Below are 27,480 nucleotides of genomic sequence, written 5' to 3'. Positions count from 1 at the left end.
ACCCCTCTTCTCTCACCCCTTGCTAAAACACTTTCTTAGAGGGGCCAAAAATTTAAGATCCCCAGGAGAGGTCCCACTCCAGCCTGGGACCTTAACTTTTTATTAGAAAAGCTCACTCCCCCCCCCCCCCCCCTTTGAGCCAGCTGCAACAGCAGAGTTGAAATTCCTTTCTTGGAAAACAGCCTTCCTTCTAGCCATCACTTCAGCAAGAAGTGTGTCTGAATTACAGGCCATCATGGCAGTGGAACCCTTTATTATCTTCCATGCGGACAGGGTTTCCCTCAGGACTAATCCTTCCTTTATGCCCAAGGTGGTGTCTAGTGTGGCCCTAAACCAGTCCATTCATTTGCCTACTTTTTTCCCTAATTCACAAAACAAAGGGGAATGGATACTGCACTCTCTGGACGTGCACAGGCAACTTGGATTCTATTTGGACAGGGCTAAGCCTCTCAGAAAATCTGAGCAGCTGGCTGCTAGTTGGCTTTCTTGCAGGGGCAGAGGGGAGGGCCATTTCAAAGCAAACCATTTCCAAATGGATAGCCCATTGCATTCATTTCTGCTACAAGCACAATGGAAAACCTACCCCACAGGGGATAAGATCACATTGCACCAGGGCTGCATCTACCTCTACGGCATTTCAAAGAGGAGTCCCCTACCAGGGACATCCTGGAAGCTGCTACCTGGAGCTCTTTATATGCCTTCACTAAGCATTACCACCTGCCTATCTTTTCTAAATCCAGAGCTGGATTTGCCATTGCAGTCTTGCTGGGCTTAATAACTGTCCCTAATGCTCTTTAACTACCTCCTCCCTTCCTTAGCTTTGGGAATCAACCCAAATGTGATGACTGCAACAGTGAAACACGAAGAACGTAGTACAGATATCCTTCAAGAATGCAACTGCAGTCCTGACATATGGGTTGTCCTGCCTCAGGCAGCCCTTCGGTTGGTTGCCCTGCCTCAGGCAGCCCTTCGGTCGGCCAGATTCCAAAGTCTGGGTCCGGCGTCGGCTGATGTCGCCTCCTCCCTGACGTCAGAGCGGCTGGGGTATAAAGGCATCCGCCGACGCCATCTTCTTCAGTCTTTCTTGCTGCGCGGTGCCCGAAGCAGAAGCAGTTCGCAAGTGCCGTTCGGTCAGCTCCTGTGTTTTCAGTTACCGAAGTCATCAAAAAGCTAAGTAACCCCGTTGGGGAACATTTTTCTTGCCTCAGCCGATGTCAGAAAAAATTGAAAAGGTTAATAATGGTTTGTCTTGTGGTAAACAAATACCTCATAAGGACTTCCATTCTTACTGCCTTCCCTGCCTGAGCCCAGACCATGATGTCTCGGCCTGTGTTGCCTGTGCTTGCTTTAATAAGCGCACACTCAGGCGCCGGGCAGAATTTGCCGAAGACTTTTTTGGCAAAAATTATGCTGATACCATGCCATCGGAACTACTGACAGCACATATTTCCAAAAAACGTAAGGACCGGAACCGACATCCTCGGCCCGCGTTGTCCACCGATACCACGCCTAACCCTTCCGTGAGTGCATCGGTCTCTTCAGAGGAGGTAATTCAACCGCTCCAGGCCGACGACACCGCTTTACCGTGTACTTCGGTCCCGGAGGTTTCCCCGGTGCCGGTTGTTGATTTTCCACCCGAAACCGAAGCTCAAGATTTACCGGACACCATACCAGTGGATAAAGTTACTCCTGCACGTGGAGCAGCTAGGCCTCCGGTCTCCATGTCCATCAAGGCCTACACACGTGCTAAGGCTGCCAGCCAGCCTAAGGCCCTTCCTCCTAAATCTTTTTCCCAGGGCCCCTCTTCTGATAAACAGATCATGACTCTTGCTGCAGATCTAATCTCTCTAATCAGAGGTTCTCAGTCGCATCCAGACAGAGGTTCTCAGCCGCCTGCAGATAAAAGGCCTAGGACTGAGCAGACAGATACCCTCTCTTCAGATGAAGCCTCTAGGGATTCAGAGCACTCAGATACCCAGGAAGAATCCTTCCAGGCCTACGAGGACTCTGATGCTGAGGAATCAATTCCTTCTGCCTCTCCTCCAGAGGATATTTCTTTCGGAGAAGTTCTCCACTCCATGAGAGAACATTTTCAGTGGCAGGGTCAGGAATTCTCTGACTCCAGGAAAAGGCTACGTACCTTCCTTAAGTTACCCCAGCACAGACCATTAGCTATTCCTCCAGTGTTGGATGTCTTGGATGATGTATACTCAGACTCCAGTGCTTCCCCTGATTCTCTCCCTCCTGCTCCAGTCAAGCCAGACAGATATTACTGGGTTCCTGAAACTCATAAGCATCTCTTTAAGGCCCACTCTGTGGATCTAGAAACAATTTCTCAGGGGCCCAAAGGAGTGGCTACTTCCTCGGCCAAAAACCCTTTGCCCACGGGGGTCCCTGGAGAGATGGGGCAAAAAAGTTTATACCTCTTCCACCCTTGCCATTAGGTCACTTAACTGTCTTTTTCATATGTTTCAGTACCAGGATTACCTAATGGATGATTTGCAGAAAAAGTTAGCCTCTCCTGAGCCTATAGACAGAAAGGCATCGCAGGATTTGGTTCATAACACTCAGCAGGTTAGCAATCATTTTCTTCAGTGTGGTTATGATGCATTGGAAGCTTCATGTAGGGCAGCTATGACAGGGGCCGTTATACGTAGACATGCTTGGTTGAAAGAACAGCCACTGCCAGACCATGTTAAAGTAAAGCTCCTAGATGCACCTCTGCAAAAACAGAAGCTTTTTGGTGCTAATGCACAGGATGTGTTGAAGGCTATTGAGGAAAAGGCTAAATCAGTACAGACAGTCAAGGATTTCCTCCAGGTTCAGCCACCCAGATTCAGCAGAAATTGGCCTTCAAAGAATTGGTCCTTTCCAGACACTGACAAGTTTCAAAGGGGAAAAAACAGGCATGCTCGAGGTAGAGGGCAATACCGAGGCTCCTACAGGGGCCACCAATGGCAACCACCAAATCAGAGAAGTGGTGCAGGGAGTTCAGCTGCACCACAGGGACAATCACAATGACTTGACTTTCACACCGCCGACCAAGGCTCAAAGAGAAGCACCTCTAGGCGGAAAATTATCCTTATTCTCAAAGAACTGGCACATTTTAACCAAGGACAAATGGATTCTGGACATAGTAGACAAAGGTTACAGGTTCCACTTCCATACCTTACCAACGAGACAAGGCATGCCAAACCTGCCACAAAATCAAAGGGCAGAGGCACTCATACAAGTTTCAAAGCTGTTACAAATAAAAGCAATAGAAAAGGTTCCTCCTCAGGAACAAGGCCAGGGATTCTGTTCAAGACTGTTCCTTGTTCCAAGAAAAGAAAAGCAATGGAGACCTATACTGGACTTGTCCGCTCTAAACACTTTTCTCATTGTGCCAAAATTCAAAATGCTGACGTTACAGCAACTCCTTCCCTTGCTGGGCAAGGGGTCTTGGCTGGTTACTCTGGACCTCAACGAGGCATACCTGCATGTCCCAATCAGACACAGTTGCAGAAGATACCTCAGATTTCTTGCAGGGTCAGAGCATTATCAATTCTCAGCATTGCCGTTTGGCTTATCTACTGCGCCCAGAGTATTCACGAAATGCCTGGCATCAGTAGTTGCACATTGCAGGCTCCAGGGGATTCAAATATACCCTTACCTGGACGACTGCCTTATACAAGCAGACAGCAAACAAACCTTGATAAGAAACTTGGACTATGTCATTCAATTACTACAGGCTTTGGGATACACAGTCAACATTAAAAAATCAAGACTACTGCCATCCCAACAGATTATTTTTCTAGGAGCCAAACTGGACACACAATCACAAATGGCTTTCCTCACAGAGGAGAAACAAGAACATTTACCAGATTACTTCAAAAGCCTAGCAAAGCTCACCCAGCTGACCGCAAGGAAAATCCTGCAGGCCCTGGGGTTCATGGCATCTTGCATTCTTCTGATCCCTCTGGCAAGACTACACATGAGAAAGCTACAATGGTACCTAAAAAGCTTATGGTCTCAACACAGCCACAATCTAGAAGACGTAATACCACTCATTCCATGCCTACAAAGGGAATTTTTGTGGTGGGCTCAAGCAAGTCATTTAAACAAAGGCATGTCTTTCAGCAAACCTCTAGCAAGTCAAACCATTACAACAGATGCCTCAGATCATGGATGGGGGGGCGCACATGGAGGGCAGATGCATTCAAGGGCAATGGACTCCCAGGGAAATGCATCTGCACATAAATCAAAAAGAGATGTTGGCAGTGATGCATGCAATCGAGGCCTTCGGGAAATCCTTTCAACAAGGTCATCTGCTAATAAGGACAGACAACACCACTGTCATGTGGTACATAAACAAGCAGGGAGGCACTGATTCTTATCCCCTCTGCAGACTAACAATGACTCTTTGGTAAAAGTCCCTGAAACTGAACATTCACTTGCAATCCTAGTTTGTTCCAGGCAAGGACAATGTTCTGGCGGACAGACTAAGCAGAAATGTCTTGGATCCGCACGAATGGATGCTGCATCCACACATTTTCTCACAAATAACAAATGCATGGGGAAGACGGGACATAGATCTCTTTGCTTCTCACCTCATTCACCACCTGGAGAAGTTCTGTTCAAGGACGCACCATCCTCTAGCCTGGAGAACGGATGCTCTCTCCTTCAGCTGGAATTCCCTAACAGTTTATGCATTCCCTCCTCTACCATTACTGACCAAGGTGTTACTGAAGATCAAAGCAGAACAACCAAAAGGAATTTTGATAGCTCCAGACTGGCCAAGGCAGCACTGGTATCCATTGCTACTGAGCATAACTCGCACCAAACCGTGGCCCTTGCCTCAAGGGCCTCTGCTTCTAACTCAGCACAATTACAGGACTGTTCATCAAAACCTGCAAACATTGCAGCTGACAGCTTGGAGGGTTCCATGATTTTTAACCATATTTCTCTTTCCGAAAAAGTTCAAGAAATCTTGCTGGAAGCGCGCAGACCTTCCACCAGAAAAACCTATTCAGCCAAGTGGAAGAGATTCATCATCTGGAATGCCAACAAGGGTCAGGATGCATCAGTAATGAGCATACCACAGATATTAGAATACTTGGCAGAAATGTTTCATAGTGGCCTCTCATATTCTTCCATAAAAATTCACGCTTCAGCAATCTCAGCAAAATACAACTGTGACCCACCTGTGTTTTCGCATCCCTTGCTAAGACAGTTTCTAAGAGGGGTAAAGAATATCATACCTCCCAGAAAACCACCAGTACCTGCATGGGACCTCAATTTCGTCTTGGAAAAATTAACTCTTCCTCCTTTTGAACCAGCCGCACCTTCAGAAATGCAATTTCTCTCCTGGAAAACGGTTTTCCTGTTGGCAGTTACCTCAGCAAGAAGAGTCTCGGAGATACAGGCCCTCATGGCAGTACCTCCCTTTCTCATTTTTCATCAGGACAGAGTTTCTGTAAGAACCAATCCTTCATTCATGCCAAAAGTGATATCCAGGGTGTCTCTAAATCAAGCAATTCACCTGCCTACTTTGTTTCCCAATCCTCAAAATAAGGGGGAAAAGCTGCTGCACACTTTGGACATAAACAGGCAATTACGCTACTACTTGGACAGAACAAAGACCACCAGAACGTCTGACCAGCTATTTGTAGCCTGTGCTGCTGGAGTGCAAGGATAGGCAATCTCCAAACAAACAATTTCAAAATGGATTGGACACTGCATCAGATTCTGTTACTCTTTCCATGGAAAAGGTGTGCCAGCCAATATTAGGCCACACTCCACCAGAGCTATAGCCACATCCACAGCCTTTCTAAGAGGAGTGGCTACAAAGGACTTTCTAGAGGCTGCTACATGGAGCTCCGTGCATACATTTACCAAACACTACAACTTGCCTTTATACTCCAGATCCCGAGCAGGCTTTGCTTCGGCAGTCCTGCAGGGCATTTTAGCTACACCATCCCTTTCTTAGATCCTACCACCCCCAGCTTGGCTATGGTATTCAACCCATATGTCAGGACTGCAGTTGCTTTCTTGAAGGACATAGTACAGTTTTGTACCTACCATAAATGTAGATGTCCGATAGATATGCAACTGCAGTCAGGTTTTCCCTCCCTCCTACCCCTCTGCAATTTTCCTTTTGGGTCCATTCCCTCTTTCTCTATTAGCTGGGGATATCTGTTATGGTGTATCTGTTTATTACTGTTGTGCATGTCTGGAATTTTTTATCCATTCACCAAATTTAGCCTTCTTTGGAGGGCACCTGGCATCTGGGGCAAGAAACACCGAAGAAGATGGCGTCGGCGGATGCCTTTATACCCCAGCTGCTCTGACATCAGGGAGGAGGCGACATCAGCCGACGCCGGACCCAGACTTTGGAATCCGGCCGACCGAAGGGCTGCTTGAGGCAGGACAACCAACCGAAGGGCTGCCTTTGGCAGGACAACCCATATGTCAGGACTGCAGTTGCATATCTGTCGGACATCTGCATTTATGGTAGGTACAAAACTGTACTTTGTGTATACTTACCATAACTGTAGATGTTAGAGTGTATTCACTGTTTCAGTCCTGGATGTTCTTCGTGTTTCACTGTTGCAGTCATTACATTTGGGTAATCCTGCTGGCAGGTTACCTTCAGTCGGCCTGATTTCCAAAGTCCTGGGTCCTGCGTCGGCTGCTGTCGCCCCTTCCCTGACGTCAGGGGTATAAAAGAAGCAGCCAACACCATTTTCTTTAGTCTTTCTTACCACGTGGTGCCCGAAACAGAAGCAGTTCGCAAGTGCCGGTTGGCCGACTCCTGAGATTTTCGTGTCTGAATATCAGATCCGAAGTCTTAAGTAAAGCTAAGTACCCCGTTGGGGCAACATTTTTCTTGCTCCAGACCGATGTCAGAAAAAGTAAGTAATTGTATTTCTTGTGGAAAGCAAATACCTCATAAGGACTTTCATTCTTACTGTATTCCTTGCCTAGGCCCTGATCACAACATTTCTGGTTGTCGGTTTTGTGTTAGATTTAACCAACACACTATTAAGCGTCGGTATGGTTTTGCTTTAAACTATTTTGGACGCCGGTTTAATTATCCAGAAATGTCGTCGGATAGCCATCCGACTACCGGAGTTCACAAAAAAACGCAAAGAAAAGGAGTGAGGCAACCGAGGCCCAAAACCGACAGCAAAGCTTCTCCTAAGCCAGTCGCCGGTTCGCAGTGAGGCGCTTTCGCAGCCCCTGACGCCCACTGCTTTAGAGTCGCAGGCCGCTACCGACTGCCACGTTGAGTCGGCCATGCCGCTGGAAACTCAAGGTATTGGAGCCTCGGATACGATTCCTTCAGATGGGTCTGGAGCCGCTGAGCAGGCACCGGCTTCTGGGGGTATGTTCAGACCTAAACATCTTTACATTAAACCAACTTCAGCTTCAAAGGCAAAGACTAAAGCACCTTCTAAAGCAAAGAAACAAACTCAAGAGCCACATGGACAGGCATCTATCCCCAAAAAACAGATGCTCAAAATGGCTGAAGACTTGATTACCTTGATCAGGGGTCCCCATCCCCCACCTGAAAAGAGGCCTAGGCAAGAGACTGACTGAATCTTCAGATCAGGTTTCTATTTCTTCTGATCAGGAATATTCTCTTCCCCCCTATGAGGATTCTGATGCTGAATAATCTTTACCTTCAGCTTCTCCTCCAGAGGACTATTCTTTTGGGGAAACCTTGCATACCATGAGGGAGCATTTCCAATGGGGGAGCCAAGATTTTTCAGAATCTAAAAAGAGGCTCCGGGATTTCCTTTTACTACCTCAACACAGGCCACTAGCCATTCCACCTGTGTTAGACATTGTAGACTATGTGTTTTCGGAGTCTAGCCTTACCCCTGACTCCTTAACTCCGGCTCCTGTTAGCCTGACAAATATTACAGGGTTCCTGACTATCATAAATTCCTTTTTAAAAACCCTGCTGCAGACCCAGAAACTATTTCACAGGGTCCCAAAGGAGTTAAGGCTTCCGCTGCAAAAAACCCTACCCCTTCTGACAGAGATTCTAGGGCACTGGATAGATGGGGAAAAAAGGTTTACACATCTGCTACCTTGTCTCTAAGGGCCTTAAACTGTCAATTTCATATGCTCAAATATCAGCAACATGTCATGGCATTGCTTAAACAGAAAATGTTATTAAACTCTGAATGTGCAGAAAACAAGGAAATGCAGGCTTTATTGCATGCAGCTGAACAAGTTGGAAAGCATACTTTGCAATGTGGTTTTGATTCTTTGGAGGCCTCCTGCAGGGCCGCAGTTACGGGTTCTGTAATTAGGAGGCATGCTTGGTTAAAGGAACAAAATCTGCCTGATCATGTCAAAGTTAAACTATTAGATGCACCTTTACAGCATGATACTTTGTTTGGTGTTAAGGCAGAAGAGGTGTTGAAAATGGAAGACGAGGCTAAATTTATGCAAACTGTCAAAGATTTTTCTTACAAGTGCAGCCACCTAGGTTCAGTAGACATTGGCCTACAAAGAATTGGTCCTTTCCTGTGTCAGGCCTCAAAGGGGCAGATCCTAGGCGCAAGGTTCATACAGGTCAAAGCAATGGGGTGCTTCTACCTCCAGTGTTGGAGAAGACAAATCACAACCATACAGGAAACAGTCCCAATGACTTCCCCCTGCCTGCACCAAGCACTTATCTCCTGGCAGCACCCTTAGGGGAAAAATTAGCACTTTTTTCTCAAAATTGGCACATTATATCCCAGGACAAGTGGGTTCTAAATATGTCACAAGGCTACAAGTTCCATTTCCATACCCTGCCAAAGGCAAACGGCTGGCCAGATCTGCCGAAAAATCAATGGGCAGAGGCACAAAAACAAGTCTCATCCCTCATGGACATGGGGGCCATTCAACAAGTACCAGAGCAAGAGCAGGGACAAGGATTTTACTCGACTGTTCTTGGTACCCAGAAAGGACAAGGCCTGGAGACCAATACTGGACCTATCTATTCTGAACACATTCCTGGATATACCAAAATTCAATATGTTGACTTTGCAGCAGCTTCTGCCCATGCTGGGCAAGAACGCTTGGCTTGTGACTCTAGACCTAAAAGAGGCATACCTACATGTCCCAATCAGACAATTATACAGAAGATGCCTCAGATTCAAGGCTGTCTCAATGCATTACCAATTCTCTGCACTGCCCTTTGGCTTATCTACTGTGTCCAGGGTCTTTACAAAGTGCCTGGCACCAGTAATTGCATTCTGCAGACAGAGGAATACAAATATATCCTTACTTGGATGACTGTCTAATTCAAGCAGAGAACAAGGACATTTTTCTACAGCATCTGGCATTTGTGAAAAGACTTCTAACATGCCTAGGGTACACAGTCAACGAAAATAAATCAAAACTAGTACCCACTCAAGAGATGATATTCCTGGGTGCAAGCTTAAATACAACTGCCCAGATGGCTTATCTCACGCCAGACAAACAAAGGCAACTGACTACCTATTTCAAAATGTTGGCAACAAAGGCCCAGTTATCTGCAAGACAAATTCTGCAGGCTTTGGGCTATATGGCATCCTGCATCCTACTAATTCCATATGCAAGACTGCATATGAGGAAACTTCAATGCTACCTAAAAAGTGTTTGGACTCAACATTGCCACAGCCTGGAAACGATGATTACTCTCATTCCCTGCCTACAACAGGAATTTCGATGATGGGCAAAGGCTCGTCACCAAAACAAGGGACAGCCATTCACATTACCCCCAGCCAGGCAGACACTAACAACGGTTGCATCAGATTATGCCTGAGGGGCCCACATGGCACGAAGACGCATTCAGGACACATGGTCCTCAACCCAAATGCATCTACATATCAATCAAAAAGAGATGCTAGCTGTTCAAAATGCCCTGACAGCCTTCAAGGACCTACTTCATCCGGGACAACTACTGATAGACAGACAACACCATGGTCATGTGGTATATAAACAAGCAGTGGGGCACACATTCTTACCCCCCTTTGCAGACTAGCCATGACTTTGTGGGACACAGCATTAACTTACCAAGTACATCTGCAGGCACAATTCCTGCCAGGAAGGGAAAATACTCAGGCAGACGAACTAAGCAGAAACCTCATGGATCCCCACGAGTGGCACCTGGATCCACAAGTCTTCAGCATGATAACAAGGAAATGGGGATGCCTGGACATAGATCTGTTTGTTTGTCTCCCCTCCCAACTACCAACTAAAAAGATTCTGCACAAGGACTTATCATAGACAAGCATGGAAAGTGGACGCTTTATCTTTCAGATGGAAAAACCTATCAGTATATGCCTTTCTTCCACTGCCTCTCCTCCCCAAGGTACTCCTAAATGTCAGACAGGAGAAGCTAAAAATTATACTGATTGCCCCACACTGGCCCCACCAGAACTGGTTTCCAATCCTAAGGAACTTGTCTCAATGCCCAGCTTGGACCTTACCTCAAATACCTCATCTACTGTCCCAGCAAAACAGTCCGATCCTGCACAGCCAACTCGGGGCTTTAAACCTGGCAGCATGGCGGGCAATGTAGTCATACAAAACACACCTCTCAGTAAAGCTGTGATGGATGTCATTTTTGAAGCCAGAAGGCCTAGTACTAGAAAATCTTATGCTGGAAATCGTAAGAGATTCTGTGCTTGGAACCAGGCACAAGGAACTGATACAGCTATGCCAAATATTCCTTAGATGTTGCAATACTTAACCGAGATGCTGGACAAAGGCCTATCTTTTTCATTTATTAAAATTCATGCCTCTGCCATTTCAGCTCATTACAATACAGAGCCACCAATCGTTTCTCATCCCTTATTAAAGCAGTACCTCAGAGGAGCCAGAAATTTAAGGCCTCCAAGGAGATCACCAATGCCTGCAGGACCTCAACTATGGCTTGGAAAACTCACCCTGCCTACCTTTGAGCCAGCTGCTACTGCTGATATAAAGTTTTTATCTTGGAAAACAGCTCTGCTCCTGGCAATAAGGTCTGCAAGACGAGTTTCAGAGCTACAGGCACTCATGGCTGTGGAACCTTTTATCATTTTTTATCCAGACAGGGTCTCTCTGAGGACAAACCCAACATTTATGCCTAAGGTGGTGTCCAGTGTGGCTCTTAACCAAACTATTCATCTGCCAACTTTTTATCCAAATCCACAGAATGGGGGGGGCTCAGCATTCTTTGGACGTACACAGACAGCTTAAATTCTACTTGGACAGAACCAAAGTTTTCAGAAAGACAGAGCAATTACTAGTGGCATATGCTGCAGGATCACAAGGAAAGGCTATCTCAAACCAGACTTTTTCAAAGTGGATAGGCCACTGCATTAGTTTCTGCTTACACCAGGGCAAGCCAGTGCCTAAGGGCATTAGGCCACATTCAACCAGAGCTGCGGCCACTTCAGCAGCTCAGGGGAGTACCAACCAAGGATATTTTAGAGGCTGCTACTTGGAGTTCAGTGCACACCTTTACAAAGCACTATCATCTGCCACTCTACTCTAAATCCAGGGCAGGCTTTGCCACTGCAGTTCTACAGGACCTCATAGCCGCTCCTAATGCTGTTTAGCTCCAGCCTCCCAACCATAGCTTTGGGACTCTACCCAAATGTAATGACTGCAACAGTGAAACATGAAGAACATAGTACAGTTGTGTACACTTACCATAAATGTAGATGTTCGAGTATATTCACTGTTGCAGTCCAGGTTACCCACCCGCCTTTCTTTTAATGGAACCTGTTTTTCTTTCTCTGATTTATACAACCTATGTGGTGTATTTGCTTGTAGATGAAGGTAAAGTTTATATTCATGCATGTGTATATATATATATATATATATATATATATATATATATATATCTATATCTATATATATATATATATCTATATCTATATATATATATATATATATATATATATATATATATATATATATATATATATAAATTTTGGCTACCCTTTTAGGGGGCACCTGACATCTGGGGCATGAAAAACTAAAGAAAATCGCATTGGCTGCTGTTTTTATACCCCTGACATCAGGGAAGGGGCGACAGCAGCCGACGCAGGACCCAGGACTTTGGAATTCAGGCCAACTGAGGGCAACCTGCCAGCAGGATTACCCGAATGTAATGACTGCAACAGTGAATACACTCGAACATCTACATTTATGGTAAGTGTACACAACTGTACTTTACCCTCCCTCCAGCCCCCTGACTTCTCTTGGCTCTACCTTTCCTTCTTGTTTGGTATATATTTTTTCATGTGTATTTACTATTTGATAGGGGTGTACCAGACCATGTAATTGCTTCCTATTGTGGGGGCACCTGACATCCGGGGCAAGAAAAACTGATGTAATGTTGTCAGTTACATGTGTTATACCCCTGATGACCTGACGTCATGGAAGAAGCGACAGCAATCCGCTGCAGAAATTAGAAGACTCTGGTATTCAGGCCGCTTGAGTGCTACCTGCAGGCAGATTAGCCAAATGTGATGACTGCAACAGTGAATACACTCTAACATCTATATTTATGGTAAGTGTACACAACTGTACTTTTTGATGAGGGATCTCAACTTTTTGTTGAGGCTAATAAGGGAATATTTCCAGTCTTGGGACTTCACCTTTTTCCTGCAACAGTTTCTTCCTTCTGTTTTAGAGTTTATTAATGGCAGTGGACCACAAGACTGGCTTCCTTTTTTTGAAGGAGAGCGTCTTTTTTCTGTTGGGTATGGCTGCATTCTATGCATTTATGTACGTGTTTGTACAGTGCATTGGTGTAAGATTCAGCAGTCATGCATCTATTTTCCATTGGCACGGGTGCCTTGAAGTTAGCCATCTCTATTTTTAGGAGTCCAAAGTCAGCTTTGGAGAAGTTTTTCATGGTGAATACCTTTGTTGTGGGGGTGTGGGTGAGATGTGGATTTCCATGGTGATTTGTGGTTGGATCTAACCAGGGAGGAATTGACTGTTGGTGTAGAGCAACGGTTGCCCATTTTAGTAATACCCAGGTCAAGGATGTTGCTTCCTCTAGTGGGGGTAAGAATGAGCTGGTCCAGGTCATTGGGATTGATAAATTCCAGGAAGCGTTGGGCCAGTGCATTGGTGCTTGAATTTGGGAGATGTACTTACATCGTTTCATTGTCTGTTTTTGTGAATTGCTTATCCAGTCTCTCTTCCCAGTCCTTGGTAAGCTCCTCTGATTGATTGATAAAATTATCGTGCAGTATTTTTTATGCTTTCCTTATTATTCCTTTTTTTAATTGCAGCTTCTGTCCTGGAGTCTATTAAAAACTGTACCAGTGCTGGTCTTTCATTCAGGAGCCCCCTATTTCTTTCTCTTTGTCTATACTCCGATATCAATTCTTGATAGGGAAGGCAATCTCTAACCTGCATTCCAAATAAATTCTTGGCCTCTTCCCATTCCATTACCTTACCTTTTCTAGTTATTTGCTTCCAATACCTTGGTTCCTTTGCCAGTTTTCTCTAATAAATCCCAGCCTCCTCTTGCCTGTTATCTGTATCCCTGACCACAGTCATCCCTATCGGCAAAATCTCTTTTCTTCATTCTTGTGCTGGTTTGGATCTTCGAATACTCCCTGCTATTTTATGAATTTAATACTCTATGATTGTTCTTAAGAGTCTGCATCCAAAATCCCAATCTCTATTTCTTGAACTTCCTCCCTGTATTAGCATCATTCCTTTCCACTTTGAATTATAGTTTTCTGGTTGGGTTATGTACAAGAGCCTTAACTGGGTTGCTGTAAAATACTCTCTCAAATTGGGTAATCCTACTCCACCTTGTTCTATTGGAAGAATCAGTTTATCCCACTTGACCCTTGCTGTCTTCCCTTCCCAGATAAAATCCTTTAAAGGATTTGACGGGAAAGCTTTTGATAAGCTTTTTGGGGGAAACATCATATTCTTCTGCAACACTTGTTTTTAGAATTCTCATCTGCCAAGTTCATGTGTTGAAGTTTACGCTTGCCATTTGAGAATATGAGGAATGTGTTGGTATCTGTTTCCCCTTGTGAGGCGAAATCTGCGTTGTTTAACTTGGTCTGTTCCATATCCATGTGACTACCCATTGTTTGAAATGTGCATACTAGACTGCTGATGCCACCTTCAGAGCTTCTGCCCCTAGAATATTAGGAGGCTTTCCTGGCTGTGTTCTCAAAACCTTCCAGAACATGTTCAAAGTTTACTCCCCTTTAATAGAACACTACTTTTTGGACCACCTTCTTCAGAGGCCAATTAAAAGTATGAGAGACGGAAGCTGGTTTAAGGGATCTCTCAGGCCAAGTTTACCAAGGGATTCGATGCTCCCTCTACAATTTTCTTTAAAAAAAAAAAAAAAAAAACGGAATAAGCAATCTGCTAGTAAGTGCACATTTTTAAAACAATGACAGAGGTTCCACCCCACCTCCCAGAACAAAGGACATTATATAATAACTCTGATTATGTAGGGTACTTCCCTCACCCCTTCCACCCTGGCAGTCCCTTGATCCTTCCAGAAAGTCAGAGCCTTTATTTCTCTCTCTGACAAAAGATCATTTCAGACAGGTTCTTGAGTCTCTTCCCATCTTTGCGAGAGATACCTCCTCACTCACTGGACCAAACTCTCTCTTTTTCCCCCTGTCATCCAGTAGATGCTCGCTGGGGGTAGGTAATAGAAGATATTCCTCTTCCTCAGTTAAGGAAGGGTATTATTTAAGGATGCTTCTAGTGCCAAAGAGAGAACATTCCTGGAGACTATTTCTGGACTATTTTCTGAACCAGTTTGTAATATTTCTCAAGTTCAAAATATTGTCACTTCACACCTTACTACCCTTTAGTCTCAATTTGAATATTGTAGCAACCTTGGATTTATAAGGTACATATCACATTCCAAGAAATCCAGATTTCAGTCATTTGTAAAGGTTTTTTGTGTCTGGATCACATTACTGTTTCTGTGCATTAACTTATTTGGTTATTTACTGCAACAAGGGTGTTCACAAAGTTTGATACCCTACTACAGACTGCAAGGCATTCACTTTTGATACTCTACTACAGACTGCAAGGCATTCACTTTTTTGCTAATTTAGATGACTTCCTTATCTTTACAGAGTCTTTTTCAGAGTGTCAGGAATCTCTCACTTTGGTAAGGGAGCTTGTACACAGGCTAGGATTCCAAGAGAACATTCATAAGTATTTTCTGACTCCACCTATCGTGATTGTTTTTTTGGGGTGTCTCCTGGCCACCCCAGTTCAAAGAGCTTTTCTTCTACAGGGATAAAGCCACTGGTACTTGAAATACCAGCATCTGTATCACTTGACTTTTCAGATTCCAGTGTTGCAAACAAACAAAAAAAAAAAAACAAAAAAAAGGATTTTGTGGTGGAAACACCAGAATTTTCAAAATCCTGGTCTTTTATTCGCGTCTATATCACGTTATTGAAAGTTTACTTAATCAAATCAATAAAGGTAGAACTTTATTGATCGATTAAGTAAAACATCGTATAACGTAAAAAAAAAAACTAAATGGCGTAGGCAGAGGGGCAAGCACCCCTGCACCCCCCCTACTTATATATACCAACTCCGAGACCGCACTACATTGAGGTAAATGGAAATCTTCCCTTACAGAGATTTCCATTTACTTGCACGATGTTCTTCACTTCCGATATTGTCATGCCGACAATATCAAACTCGATATTGTCAGCTTACGACAACGTGAAGTAGACCCTCTTATTCTCCCTTCTTGCTCCAGCATAGTCAGTCACAACAGATATCTTAGACTTTGCTTGGGGAGCAATGACAGTAAAAGTGCAGAGTCTTTGGACCAAGAAAGATGGAGCAAAACACACAAACATAAGAGGTGTTATTGCTTGTAATTGCTCTTAACTCTTGTCAATCATCTGTGTTCCCCAGGACCTCTGCAGGTGTGTTTATAGACAACACCATAGTGATGTGACATATATACAAGCAAGGAGGGAACCAGGTTCTACCCTCTATGCAGACACTCTATGGTAGCCTGGATAACAGCTTTTTAGTAGTCTCACTCTACAGGCATGTCACATACCTTCAGTGAAAAATGATGTGGCAAACAAGCTGAGAAGAACTAAGACAGATCTTCATGAATGGAAACAGAGTCAGAGGGTTTTGAAATATGTAATGTAACTCTGGAACACCTCAAATAAATAATTTTTTCCTCCACTCTAAGCAATCAATTGGCAAAATTCTGCTCCAGGACTCCATGCAAGAAGGTCTAGAAAATTGATGCTTCCTCTTTTCCTTAAACAGGAATGTTCCTGATCTGAAGTAGTTTACTTCATTTGGTCTTCAACCTGTAGGATACAGATCCATATCGGATCTGAGCCGGCAACTTTACTAGCATCTGCTCCGAGCTCCAAGCTCCTCCCCTTACCCATAATACACCTCCACTACCATCCATCCCCAGGTCTCGTTTGCCGCGAATAGCTTATGCATCGTGATCTCTTGAGCTCCAAGTTTTCAAGTGGGTAAAAAACATTTTTAAAATATCTCTTTTCTTTAAATATCGTTAGGCAGTGATAGAATAGGTTCCCCCCTTCTCCTCCCCTCACTTGGTACGTCGAGTTATAGTGTCTTAGGGTCATTAGCTTAGTTTGAATAGTTGTGTGGATTTTTTGCTTCCCCTCCCCACCACCAGTGTTTGTGTGTGTGGTGAGTGGGTGTTCTCAGAGTGAAAGTAACATTTTCTTTTAAAAATGTTCTTTCTTGTGATAGTATGGCTGACAAGCCTATTTTCAAAAGGTGCACTGAGTGGCCATAAATTATCTACTGCGGATGGCCACACTCTGTGTGTGTTATGTGCTTGGGCGTGGCCCATCTGAGTGTAGACTGCTCCATATGTGCAGCGTTCAATCCTCGCGCCATTGAAGATAGGAAGGCCAAGCTGGCCCTGAAAGGCCTTCTTCCCCTTTCAGAGACTGTTGCCTCGTCTTCAGCTTCGGTCACAGCGGCTTCTTTTGCGGCTTCTTTTCCCCCTGGCTTCTCCTCCCTCCCAGGCTGGGACTCAACCTCCCGTACAAAAGCCTGTGGAAGCGGAGCGGAAAAGGGGCAGAGATAAGGAGAGAGAGTCGAAGGCGAGGGAAAAGCACAAGTGGTCTCCAGACCTCCCTTCTCCTGTAAAAAAAAACCTTACGGATCCGCAACTCCCCTTGGCTCCGATCTCCGAGGTTTTCCCTGGAGCCGGAGGAGACGCACTCAACTTCTAGAGCCTTGGTGCCCCAACCTGCAAGTTCGGAGTCCATGGCCTCATCGAGGTCCACCCGGTCTTTGTCTGAGGTTGATATAGATAAAATGATGAGGAGGTTCATCCGTACTCGGATCCAGATGGGAGTCTTGAGTGCCCCTTCTCCCTCAGGAGGGGGTGCTCACTTCCTTTTTTCCAGCCGATATCGCCTTCTCCGATCCATCCATCGGGTTCAGATTATTCGGATCAGAGGATGGCTTTAGTCAGGGGGTCGGCATCAACGGTATCTGCCTTCTCGACGCTGATAGCTGCTTGGAGCGTTTCGGATTCAACCAGCTCCGATCTGAGTCACTCTGAGCTGGGACTTGGGTATCGGATCCGAGGGAGTGGAACTTTTTTCATTGGCTCCATCTTTGTCGGGCCAAGTTCCCTCTCTTGGAGCTCCGTCCACTTAGGGCCCGGCTCCGATCCCCTCGTCAGACCCGGGGAGACCGGCCTCGTTATTGGTTTCTCAGGTGGTTCGCTCTCCTTCGGCATTCGATGTGGTAGAAAGGGTTCTCTCTGCTGGATCGCGACTCCACCCAGACCCCCTCGGCTGTTGCTGTGGTCCCCATCATTTTACCAAAGGGACAGCCCGTGCTTGAGGAGCCCCAGACTGTTCCCCCTGATGAACAAGTGGCTTGCGAGTTCCCCCCTGAGAGCCCCACCGGAGAGGTGCCTCGCAAGCATACGTGCAAGAGGAGGCACTTGGCCTCCCCTGAGTCCCTCACAGAGGATACAGACTTGATTGATGGAGAAGACTCACCTAGGTCACCTCCCGAGGATGTCTCCTTTGGAGACATCATGGAAATCCTGCGCCAATAGGGGGATTGATCTGCCTCCAAACCTTCTTCTGATGAGTCTGTGTTCCTGGAGGCTTTTGGTGTCCCCTCCCGCAAATCCTTTGGTGGATCCAGTCAACTTGCGGGCATGGAAGGAGCTAGACACCATGGAACCAATTCCAAAAAGACCCGACAAAATCTTAAGTCCCCCCACAGACAGTATGGAACAAGGGCTCTCCCGTAGACTCTGTGGTGGTAGCAGCAGTCACAAGGAAGGAACTTGCCCAGGGGAGTTCCTCGGTTCACTCTCCTGACCGACAGTCGTAGATGATGGACTGCCAAGGGAAGCGGGTCTGCACCTCAGCTACCATTAGGGTGCTGAACTACCTGGCCCATGTCTCCAGACTCCAACGAGACCTGGTAAAGGAGCTGGAGGAGTCTCCCCCTAAGTCCATGTCGCAGGGAGGACAGGGCCTCGTTTTCCATGAATATGGCCACTTCAGAAGCAGTCTCCAATACTTCCATCTGACTCCTTACACATGCTATGGAAGGAGCGGCTAGGGCAGCTGGGTCCGGCATGTCCATGAGGTGCCTTGCTCAGATTGTCAATTTTTGGAGCCCTTCAAGGTGTCCTTTGCCATTGCCTCTTATGACAGCTCTACTCTCTTTGGTAAGACCGTCAGAGGCATTAGTCCAGAGTGAGAAGGATGGGAAGATGCTGTTTGCCATTGGGATCCGCTTCTCAAACCCTCAAAGGTCCTTTTCCTGGAACCAGAGAGGACTAAAGAAGATATGGTTCCGGAAGTCACAGTATTCCCGAGACACTCTGGGCTCTTCTTCTCCTAGAGGCAGAGGGAGACAGAATTGACACTGGCCCAGAGGTAGCGGGGGTCTGAGGAATTTTTGGTCTCGAGAACCTTTCTCTGATAGACCTAGGCAGCAACCCTGAGGGTGGCCCGACTGCTCTACTCTGGAGGCAGTCTGGGGACGATTGTCCTTGCACCTAGTGGTATGGGAGTCCATAACATCAGACCGCTGGGTGCTTCAGATCATATCCAGAGGTTACTCTGTCCCCTTTGTGGGTTCCCCCAAGTCTCCCAGACACCTCCTGGACATACCACCCATGCAAAGAGAGGCAGCAGCACAGGAAATTTCCAAGCTGCTAGAAAAACGTGCCATTGAAACCTTCCCTCCAGATCAGTCTGGATCGGGCTTCTACTCCAGGTTCTTTTTGGTGCCAAAGAAAATTGGGGTACTTAAAGTCCATGCTAGACCTTTCTACCCTGAACCTGTCAGTTGCCAAAGAGAAGTTACGGATGGTCGCATTACAGTCCATTATGCCGTACCTGCAAGAGAGCGACTGGATGTGCCAGTTAGACCTCCAGGATGCTTACTATCACATAAAAATGCACAGAAGCTCCAGGAGGTTCCTCCGCTTCCGGCTAGAAGTCGGTCAGTACCAGTTTTGAGCCCTACCCTTTGGTCTCACCACAGGCCCCCAGGGTGTTTACCAAAGTGATGGTGGTGGTGGTGGTAGCGGCTCACCCAAGGCTTCAGGGGATTCAGGTCTATCCATACCTGGACGATAGGCTCCTTACTGTTCCCACCAGGCGTCTACTCTCCCAAACCAGGGATTATTTCCTGACTCTTGCCCTGTGTTTGGGGATCACAGTCCATGCATCCAAATCTCTCCTAGATCCTGTACTGGTGATGGACTACATTGGTGCCAGGATAGATACTCTTCAGTGCAAAATCTTCCTGACCTCTGAGAGTGTACAAAACCTGAGGATGCATGTCTCCCTGATCTACCACTTTTATCTCCCAATGGCAGAATCGGTGTTGAGGGCCTTTGGCTCGATGGCGGCGACCATAACTTTTCCCATGTGTCCGGTTACACATGAGAATTCTACAGTGGACTCTAGCTGCACAATGGTCCCTGTTGGAACTGCCATTGACATATCCAATTCAACTCAGTCGAGTCTGTCAGTCGTCCCTCATAGGGTGGATATGTTCTCAAGTCATTTTGGAGGGACGACCCTTTATTGCAGGCCCTTCATTCCTTTCTTCCTCTGGGAACAATTGCAATTCAGTCAGAGAACATGTCAGTGGTCTGGTATATCAACAAATAGGGAGGGACCAGATCTTGCCCCCTTTGTCATGAGGCCATGAGAGTGTGGGAATGGGTGATCTCCACTGGTCACTTTTTCTCATCGCAACGAACATTCCGGGACGGTCAAACATCGTAGCGGACATGCTAAGTCGGACCATTCTGAGGCCTTACGAGTGGTCTCTTAACCTTTCAGTAGCGGAACAGATATTCCGCCAGTGGGGTCAACCTTGCTGCAATCCCTTCGCATCTCCTTCCAACGCAAAGTGCAGTGAGTTTTTTACTCTGAACCCCCTGCCTGGGGAGTTCTCCAGAGATGCTCTGGTTCATGCTTGGCCTCCTGGTCTTCTGTATGCTTACCCGCCAGTACCTCTTATTCTGAGGTTTCTACAGAAAGCTCGTCGACTGGGAAGCAAAGTGATCCTCATTGCCCGTTTTGGCCTTGCCACCAGGTATGGTTTCCCTTCCTTTGGTCTCACCTTCTGGTTCCGCCTTGGATCCTGGATCCCATTCAGGATCTAATTTCACACCCTTCAGAGGTGCCACATCCGAATCTGGACAGTTTGAAGCTCACAGCTTGACTGCTCCAGTTCCCGTGATTGCTAGGACTCCTGGACTATCCTCCTCAGATCAGTTTTGGTGGCTGCTCATAAGTCTTCGACCAGGAAGGTTTATTGCAGCAAGTGGAAATGTTTTTCCTTTTGGACCTCTCAAAGGAGTTTAGACCCATTCATGGCTCCTTTTTCCACCATTCTTAATTTTCTAGCTGATATTTTTCAACACGGAGCTCGTTCTTCTACTGTCAAGGTTCAGGTGGCTGCCATCCTGTCGTTTTCATGTGGGTGAGAATTCTGCCTCTTCAGCCTCTTCCAGATTGTGTAAAGCCTTTATGAAAGGCACCTTTTTGTTATGCACCCTGGTCAAAGATCCTGTTCCCCTATGCGATCTTACTATGGTTCTTCAAGCTTTGGTCGCTCTGCCTTTCGAGCCTGCTGCAACAGATCTGAAATATTTATGTTGGAAAACAGCTTTTCTGGTGGCTGTTACCTCTGCCAAAAGGGTTTCAGAATTACAGGCCTTGTCCATCAAAGTTCCTTACATGATTTTTCACAAAGATAGGGTTTTCCTTCAAACCAATCCATCCTTTCTTCCCAAGGTGGCATCATCAGTCAGTATCAATCAGGCCATCAATTTGCCTGTGTTTTTCCTACTTTTTCTAACAAGATGGAATACAAACTCCACCTGTTGGATGTTCATAAACAGGATTCTATTTACACAGGACTAAAAATTTCCGTAAATCTGATCAATTCTTTGTATCTTTCTTTAAACCCTTTTTGGGGAAACCGATCTCCAAGGTCACTATCGCTAGATGGATTTCTTCATGCATCCTTCAGGTCTACAAGGACAGAGGCATATCTCCTCCAGGTCAGGTGAAAGCTCATTCCACTAGGTCCATGGCTGCGTCTGCGGCCTTTTGGTCTATAGTGTCTTTGGATGATATTTGTTCTGCAGCTACTTGATCCACATCTTATACGTTTATTTCTCATTACAAATTGGATTTTACTTCCAGAAGGAGAACATCCTTTGGTTCCATGGTGCTCCAGAATATCCTTCCATGAGGGCCTCCCATGAGTTTAGTAGCTGGGGACTCTGTCCCACAGGTTGAAGACCAAATGAAGTAAACTACTTCAAAGAAGTTATGTACTCACCATACCGTTCCATTTGAGTAGTTGTACTTCATTTGTCTAAAACCGTCCCTCCCTCCTTCCCCCGGACCTTGGCATATGAACAGCCTACGGGCTGCAGTTGTAGGTCACAAGTATTTTTTCAGGTCTGATTATCAGTGTAAGGTTCAGCAAACTCGATCTGGGGATGGAAAGTAGTGGAGGTGTATTATGGGTAAGGGGTGGAGCTTGGAGCTCGGAGCAGATGCTAGTAAAGTTGCTGGCTCAGATCTGATTTGGATCTGTGTCCCACGGGTTGAAAACAAATGAAGTAGAACTATTCAGATGGAATGTTATGGTGAGTACATAACTTCTTTTTTTCTTTGGTTCTCTTTCCAATAATATCCTGGGCAGTTCTGGAGTTTCAGAAGGACACCCCAAAGATTTTTCTGGCTCTCTTCTGGCCCAGGCAGCAGTGGTTCTCCCTTATTTTGGAAATGGCCAGGGGCAGTAACCACAAGCTTCTTCACAGACTGAGTTGACTCACTCAAGACGAGAGATGTTCGATCCAACCCAATCTCAATTACTTCATCTGATTTCTTGAGTGATAGAGGTTTAATATTTTTCAGGCAGCTTTTTTCTCAGGATGTGCAGCAAGTGTATTAATGGAGACGAGAAAACCTGCGACTAAAAATGTTTTCTGGATGGTGCCATGAAAAGAACCATTTCCCATTCAAGGGTAGTGTTGCTTTTTTCTAGAGTGTAAGTGTGAGTTTACTATCCTGTGACCTGTTTTATCTCTCCCCAAGGTTCATTTGTCAGCCATCTCAGGATGTCTACAAATGGATCCTCCCCTTTCAGTGCAGTCTCATCTGAAAATAGGTAGCCATTTGAAAAATCTGAATGTGCTACATCAAGTCCTGAAAGACAGAGACTAAATGGCTGAAAAAACACATTTAAATATGCAAAGTCTGAGGTGGATATTTCTCAAAGTATTCCTTTTTCCCCAAGGCGACGTAGTGCACAAGTTAGATTGGGGAGGAGGGGCTTGTCTCCTGCAAAAAAAGTTTGAAGGAGAAGAGCAGTAATAGAGATGCACTTTTCTGAGATTTTTTTCAGTGTGTGTGTGTGTGTGTGTGTGTGTGTGTGTGTGTGTGTGTGTGTCAATCAGCACTCAGCATTTCGAGTGCAGATATTTCAATATGGAGCCATAAAAATGTTTTTGAAAAGGGGATTGCATACGCAGCTGTTTAGAAAACATGTGGCTCCTTTTTGGGATATTAATTTTTTGTTAGAACCAATTTTTCCTCCATTTGAACCAGCTCTTTAGGCTGACTTCTGAGGTTCTTGACATGGAAAACCGTCTTACCTGTTGTTCTGATTTCTGCAAGAAGAATATCTCAGTTGCATGCTCTTATGATGAATCTACCTTGTCTCATTTTCAGCAAAGGTAGGGTTACTTTGGGTATCCATGAAGGATTAATTTACCTTAACCCAATCTATCCGTCTTCTTTCCAAAAGAAAAAACTGAGTGGGAAAGGATACTCCATCCTTATCTTGAACAGAACAAAATCTTCCAATATTTCTGATCATCTTTTCATTTTTTATGAAGGCAAGAAAAAAGACAGTTGTCAAAACAGACCATTTCCAGATGGTTGTTTTAGTGCATGTGATTACTTAATACCCACCACTACAAAACTGTTTCAGTCAGGGCCGTGTTTTAGACTTGGCTTTATACCCCCCCCCTTTTTTTTTTTTTTTAAAAAAGAGTTGGAGTCGAAGTAGCAATTTGATCCTCTGTGCATACCTTTACAAAGCACTATAAACTAGATTGTTTCTCTAGGTCTAGGACAGGCTTTGCTAGGACTGTTCTCTAGGGACTCCTGGACCCTCCTACTGCAGGCCTGACAGACTCCCTCCTACATGGATGTTGGGATGTCAGTGGTATAAAGGGACATCAGCCAGCACAATCTTCATAATTTTCTTTCAGTGATTCATATGAGCATCTTGAGTTTCCAGTCTCATCACCAGTCTGTTTGGTCAGCCTGTTTCTAGAGTTCAGGAAGTATCCAGATTGGGGGGGAGGAATCATTATCCCTGTTTGATGCTGTTGTGCTGTTTAATCCGGCAAAATTGTAGATGTCTGATACTAAGGTAAATGGTTAGATGCAGAAAGCTGGCATTGCACATAGATTTTCAGTGTTTATCTTTTTTTTTCCTATGTGTGTAGCCTGACATGCCCATTGTCTGTAGATCGCTTCTTTTAACCAAAGGATGAAAAAGCACAGGGTGGAATCTACAGGAATATTTAATCACTGAAAAGGACAATCATCTGATCCATATCCACTGTGTCATTTTCCACTCCATCCTCCCACATTCCTCTGACAGAAAAAGAAGTCTTTGGGAGAGAGTCTGAAGGAGAAGAGAATCAAGGAGGCTGGCAGCACTGCATCAGTCTGACGCCCCACTCCAAGACACCAGTGTCATTGAGATGCTTTTGCATCTGGTTCTGCCAAGGCTTCTAACATGTCCTCGCAGGAAGACATCATGGTGCCAGCTACCAGTATATTCCCATGGCTTTTGGATCTAATGCCTGTGTTGTCAGTCCTGGGGAGACCATCATCCTCACTCCATTCGGACAGAAGGAGATTGAAAGAAACCGTCTCAAGGTCATGGGTCTGCAAAGCCAGGCTGCATTCCTAGGTATGGGCTAAAGACCCCTAAATTTTAATAGACCTCATTCAGCTATGCCCACACCACTACCAGGCTTCCTTAGAAGAGCTCAGAATTTTCTAAAATCCTGACTGCCAGTCTCTGGGGGGTCCACATGGAACAGATAGTGTCAGGAGTACCTTTTGCTAAAAAGAATAGCTCTCCCTTTCTAGATGGACACTTGATACCTCCAACTCATAGATGGAAGAATTGTCCTGCATAAACCAGATGGCCTCATACATGCATTCTGTCTTTGAAGACACCTTATCCTCAGCAGTGTCATCTGATTATGTTCATTTGGATTTGCTCTTCACAGGGTGAATCACACCTTCAAATAGGAAAGCAAGAGTTTTCTTTGGTACAAATTGGATATAGGAATTTTCTGGCCCTGCCAGAACTAAAATGTATGGCCATTCTTTCAGTTTTCGAAGTCCTGGGCAGTGCATTTTACATAGGATTTCTACAGTTTGGCTCCTAACCATCTCTTCTGAGGAAGATCACTTTACTAGGGTCTGTGATATGAACCTGTACAAAAACCCATTTGCTAATCCAGAAATGGTATCTTTGGATTCCAGTAAGGGATTAAATGTGGTTGCATCCAAAAATTCTATTCCCAGTGACAAGTAGAAAACTTGGTTGTTTTTTGGAGGTTGGGGGGAGGGCTTGCACCTTAGCTACCCTAGCTGTTGGTGCCGTCAGTTGCCAGTCTCATATGTTAAAGTTCTACAAATCTCTGTGGACAGTTGGGACAGAAGGCAGAGGGAAAAGAAGACAGGGAACTTGAAAGAAGAGAGAGATGCTTGAATTATGTTACCTCAAAGCCCAGCATGCACTCTATGCAGCAAGGCACCTGCTATGTGGATAGTAGTTAAGAATCCTTGACTTGATTCAGTCCTTACCAGAGCATGTGAATGTAGCATGCCTCACTGGATAAGGAATTTTTCTTTGGACTTGTAGCAAAGAAGGTTTTTATGAAACTTGAGAATAGGGAAACTGCATATGCAGTTACCTGGACTTTAGCCCTTTCTCACTTTCACTGTCTGCCCCATGACCAGACTCCCTTCTACTTGTGGTTCAGCCACAGCCTGGAAACGTAGTTTGAGGTCCTCTGGTTTGGAAATTTACTTTAAGCTTAGAGTCATGGTATGGTACCAGCAAGCAAAACTGCTTCTGCTGGAGTAAGAAAGACTCAAATATGACACTGTTCAATATCTGTTCATACCACCATTGCCCTTTATCTTTTTGGGAGGCACTGGATCTCCAGCTGTAATAGTGAAGAACTCTGGAGTTTGGGATGGTTGTTGGACATGTTTAGATAGGAATCCAGCAAGTCAGTATTGCAAATGTGAATCTACTTGAACATCTACAATTTTGGTAAGTTTATATCACAGCTGACTCTCAGGTGGTTAAGATTTAATTTTGAATTGGACCTTTCATGATGCAAGAGGTGTCTGAAGGCAGAATTTCATTTGCAATGAGAAATTTTCATGAGTATGCTGCTTCCTGTGAAATTGTGTTTTCATGGAAGTCAGGGTACCATGCAAAGTAATTGAAGGGAGACTCGTCTTTAAATTAATTTGTGCTGGCAGATCAGCAGCAACTCAAATATAAGTCATTTAAAGATGTTGATAAGAGTTGGTATTTTCTTTTCTAGGCAATATAAACGAAGCAAGAAGAATTTTGAAGTCTTTTGAAGAATCTGTACCAGGGCTACCAATGGTTCGCCTAAGAAGAGTAAGCCTAGAGCGCAGGCTTGGAAATTTGGAAGATGCAGTGCTTTTACTTCAGGATGCTATCAAGATCAGCAAGTCACCTAATGAATCTACTTTTTATGCTGTAAAATTGGCTCGGCTACTTTTCAAAGTACAAAAAAATCTGCTTGACGCAAGGAAAGTACTTTTAGAGGCCATTGAGAAGAACCCGGTAGGTAGTGAAGCGCTGCATGTATTTTTAAAGCACTGTTTGAGTATTCAGGACTCCCTTAGAATTAAAGGTCAAGTTGAACAGGACTTTTTGAGGAATGTGGGGATACTGCTGCTCGCAAATCTGTTCAGCCATTTGTTGCTTACCAGATTTGCTTATGTGCACATGAAAGATTGTCATTGGCAGGAAAGATATTAAAGGTTGGCACATTTTCAACACTGTCTTCACAGTTTAGTCATAAGCAGTAGATTGTAACCCTTCACTAGGGTGATATTTTTGCTACAGTTTTTGGCATTTATCAATAAGAACTCCCTAACTGGCTAGGTAGTAACTGGCTGGAGTGGCACTTACTGCATTTATGAAAGCCTAAAAATCCATCTTTCTTGCAGGGACTGACAAGACCACTCAGACACTGACCATGTTGTCAGTCCTTATTGGTGTTCATATTTTTCCTGTTAAAATTTTATAGAAAAAATATATTTCAAGAGATGCAGGTTAACCTAATTTTTTAACCAGTGATGTGAAGTTGTTAAATCTCGCAGTTTGTTCTTGCACCTGGGTTTGGAGCCGATCCATTGGCTCCGAGTCAGCCACTTCACTAGCTAAAGATCTCAGAATAGCTCGAGGCCAGGCCCCCTATCCCGTGATGCTCTCCGTCCTACCCCAGATCTAGTTTGCTGCTGCAACTGATCGCAAGGTCTACGGAGAGCTCGGGCCAGTAGAAATTATTTCTTTATTATTGTTATAAAATTTGCAAGTGTGTTTTCTTAACTTGTATATTTAGCTTAGTCAACTTTCTATAAGGTTTTAGGCAGTTAGCATAATTTTTCATTGATTTATTTTGCTATTTACGGAGCGGTTGGCTCTAGGCCTTTGGCCGTTTTCTTTTCTCACTTGGTTAATTTTGTTTGAAATTAAGATTACAGAGCGGCTTGCTCTAGGCCTTTGGCCACTTTTTCTTTCTATACAATTGAAGTTTGCTTTAATATTACTTCCCTATCCCTTTGAAGTAAAATAGTAATAGCGTGTGTGTGTTTGCTTTTAAGT

At 44.9% G+C, this 27,480-nt stretch overlaps 1 protein-coding gene across 2 annotated transcripts in view; it reads left to right on the top strand.

Annotated features, from left to right (window-relative positions):
• The window catches only part of PRPF39 (pre-mRNA processing factor 39), a 1,439,843-nt gene that overhangs the window by 964,927 nt on the left and 447,436 nt on the right, over positions 1-27,480 (top strand). For both annotated transcript variants that reach the window (XM_044074271.1, XM_044074272.1), the window contains exon 9: positions 26,165-26,433. In XM_044074271.1, the coding sequence (XP_043930206.1) occupies positions 26,165-26,433 (269 nt within the window). The remainder of the gene's footprint in view (positions 1-26,164; positions 26,434-27,480) is intronic.

This window comes from Protopterus annectens, chromosome 6.part0 (genome assembly GCF_019279795.1).
Source record: "Protopterus annectens isolate FY-2018-M chromosome 6.part0, PAN1.0, whole genome shotgun sequence".
Classification (NCBI taxonomy): domain Eukaryota; kingdom Metazoa; phylum Chordata; order Ceratodontiformes; family Protopteridae; genus Protopterus; species Protopterus annectens.
Note: the sequence above shows the minus strand (reverse complement) of the source record. Positions and strands in the feature narration are given on the sequence as shown.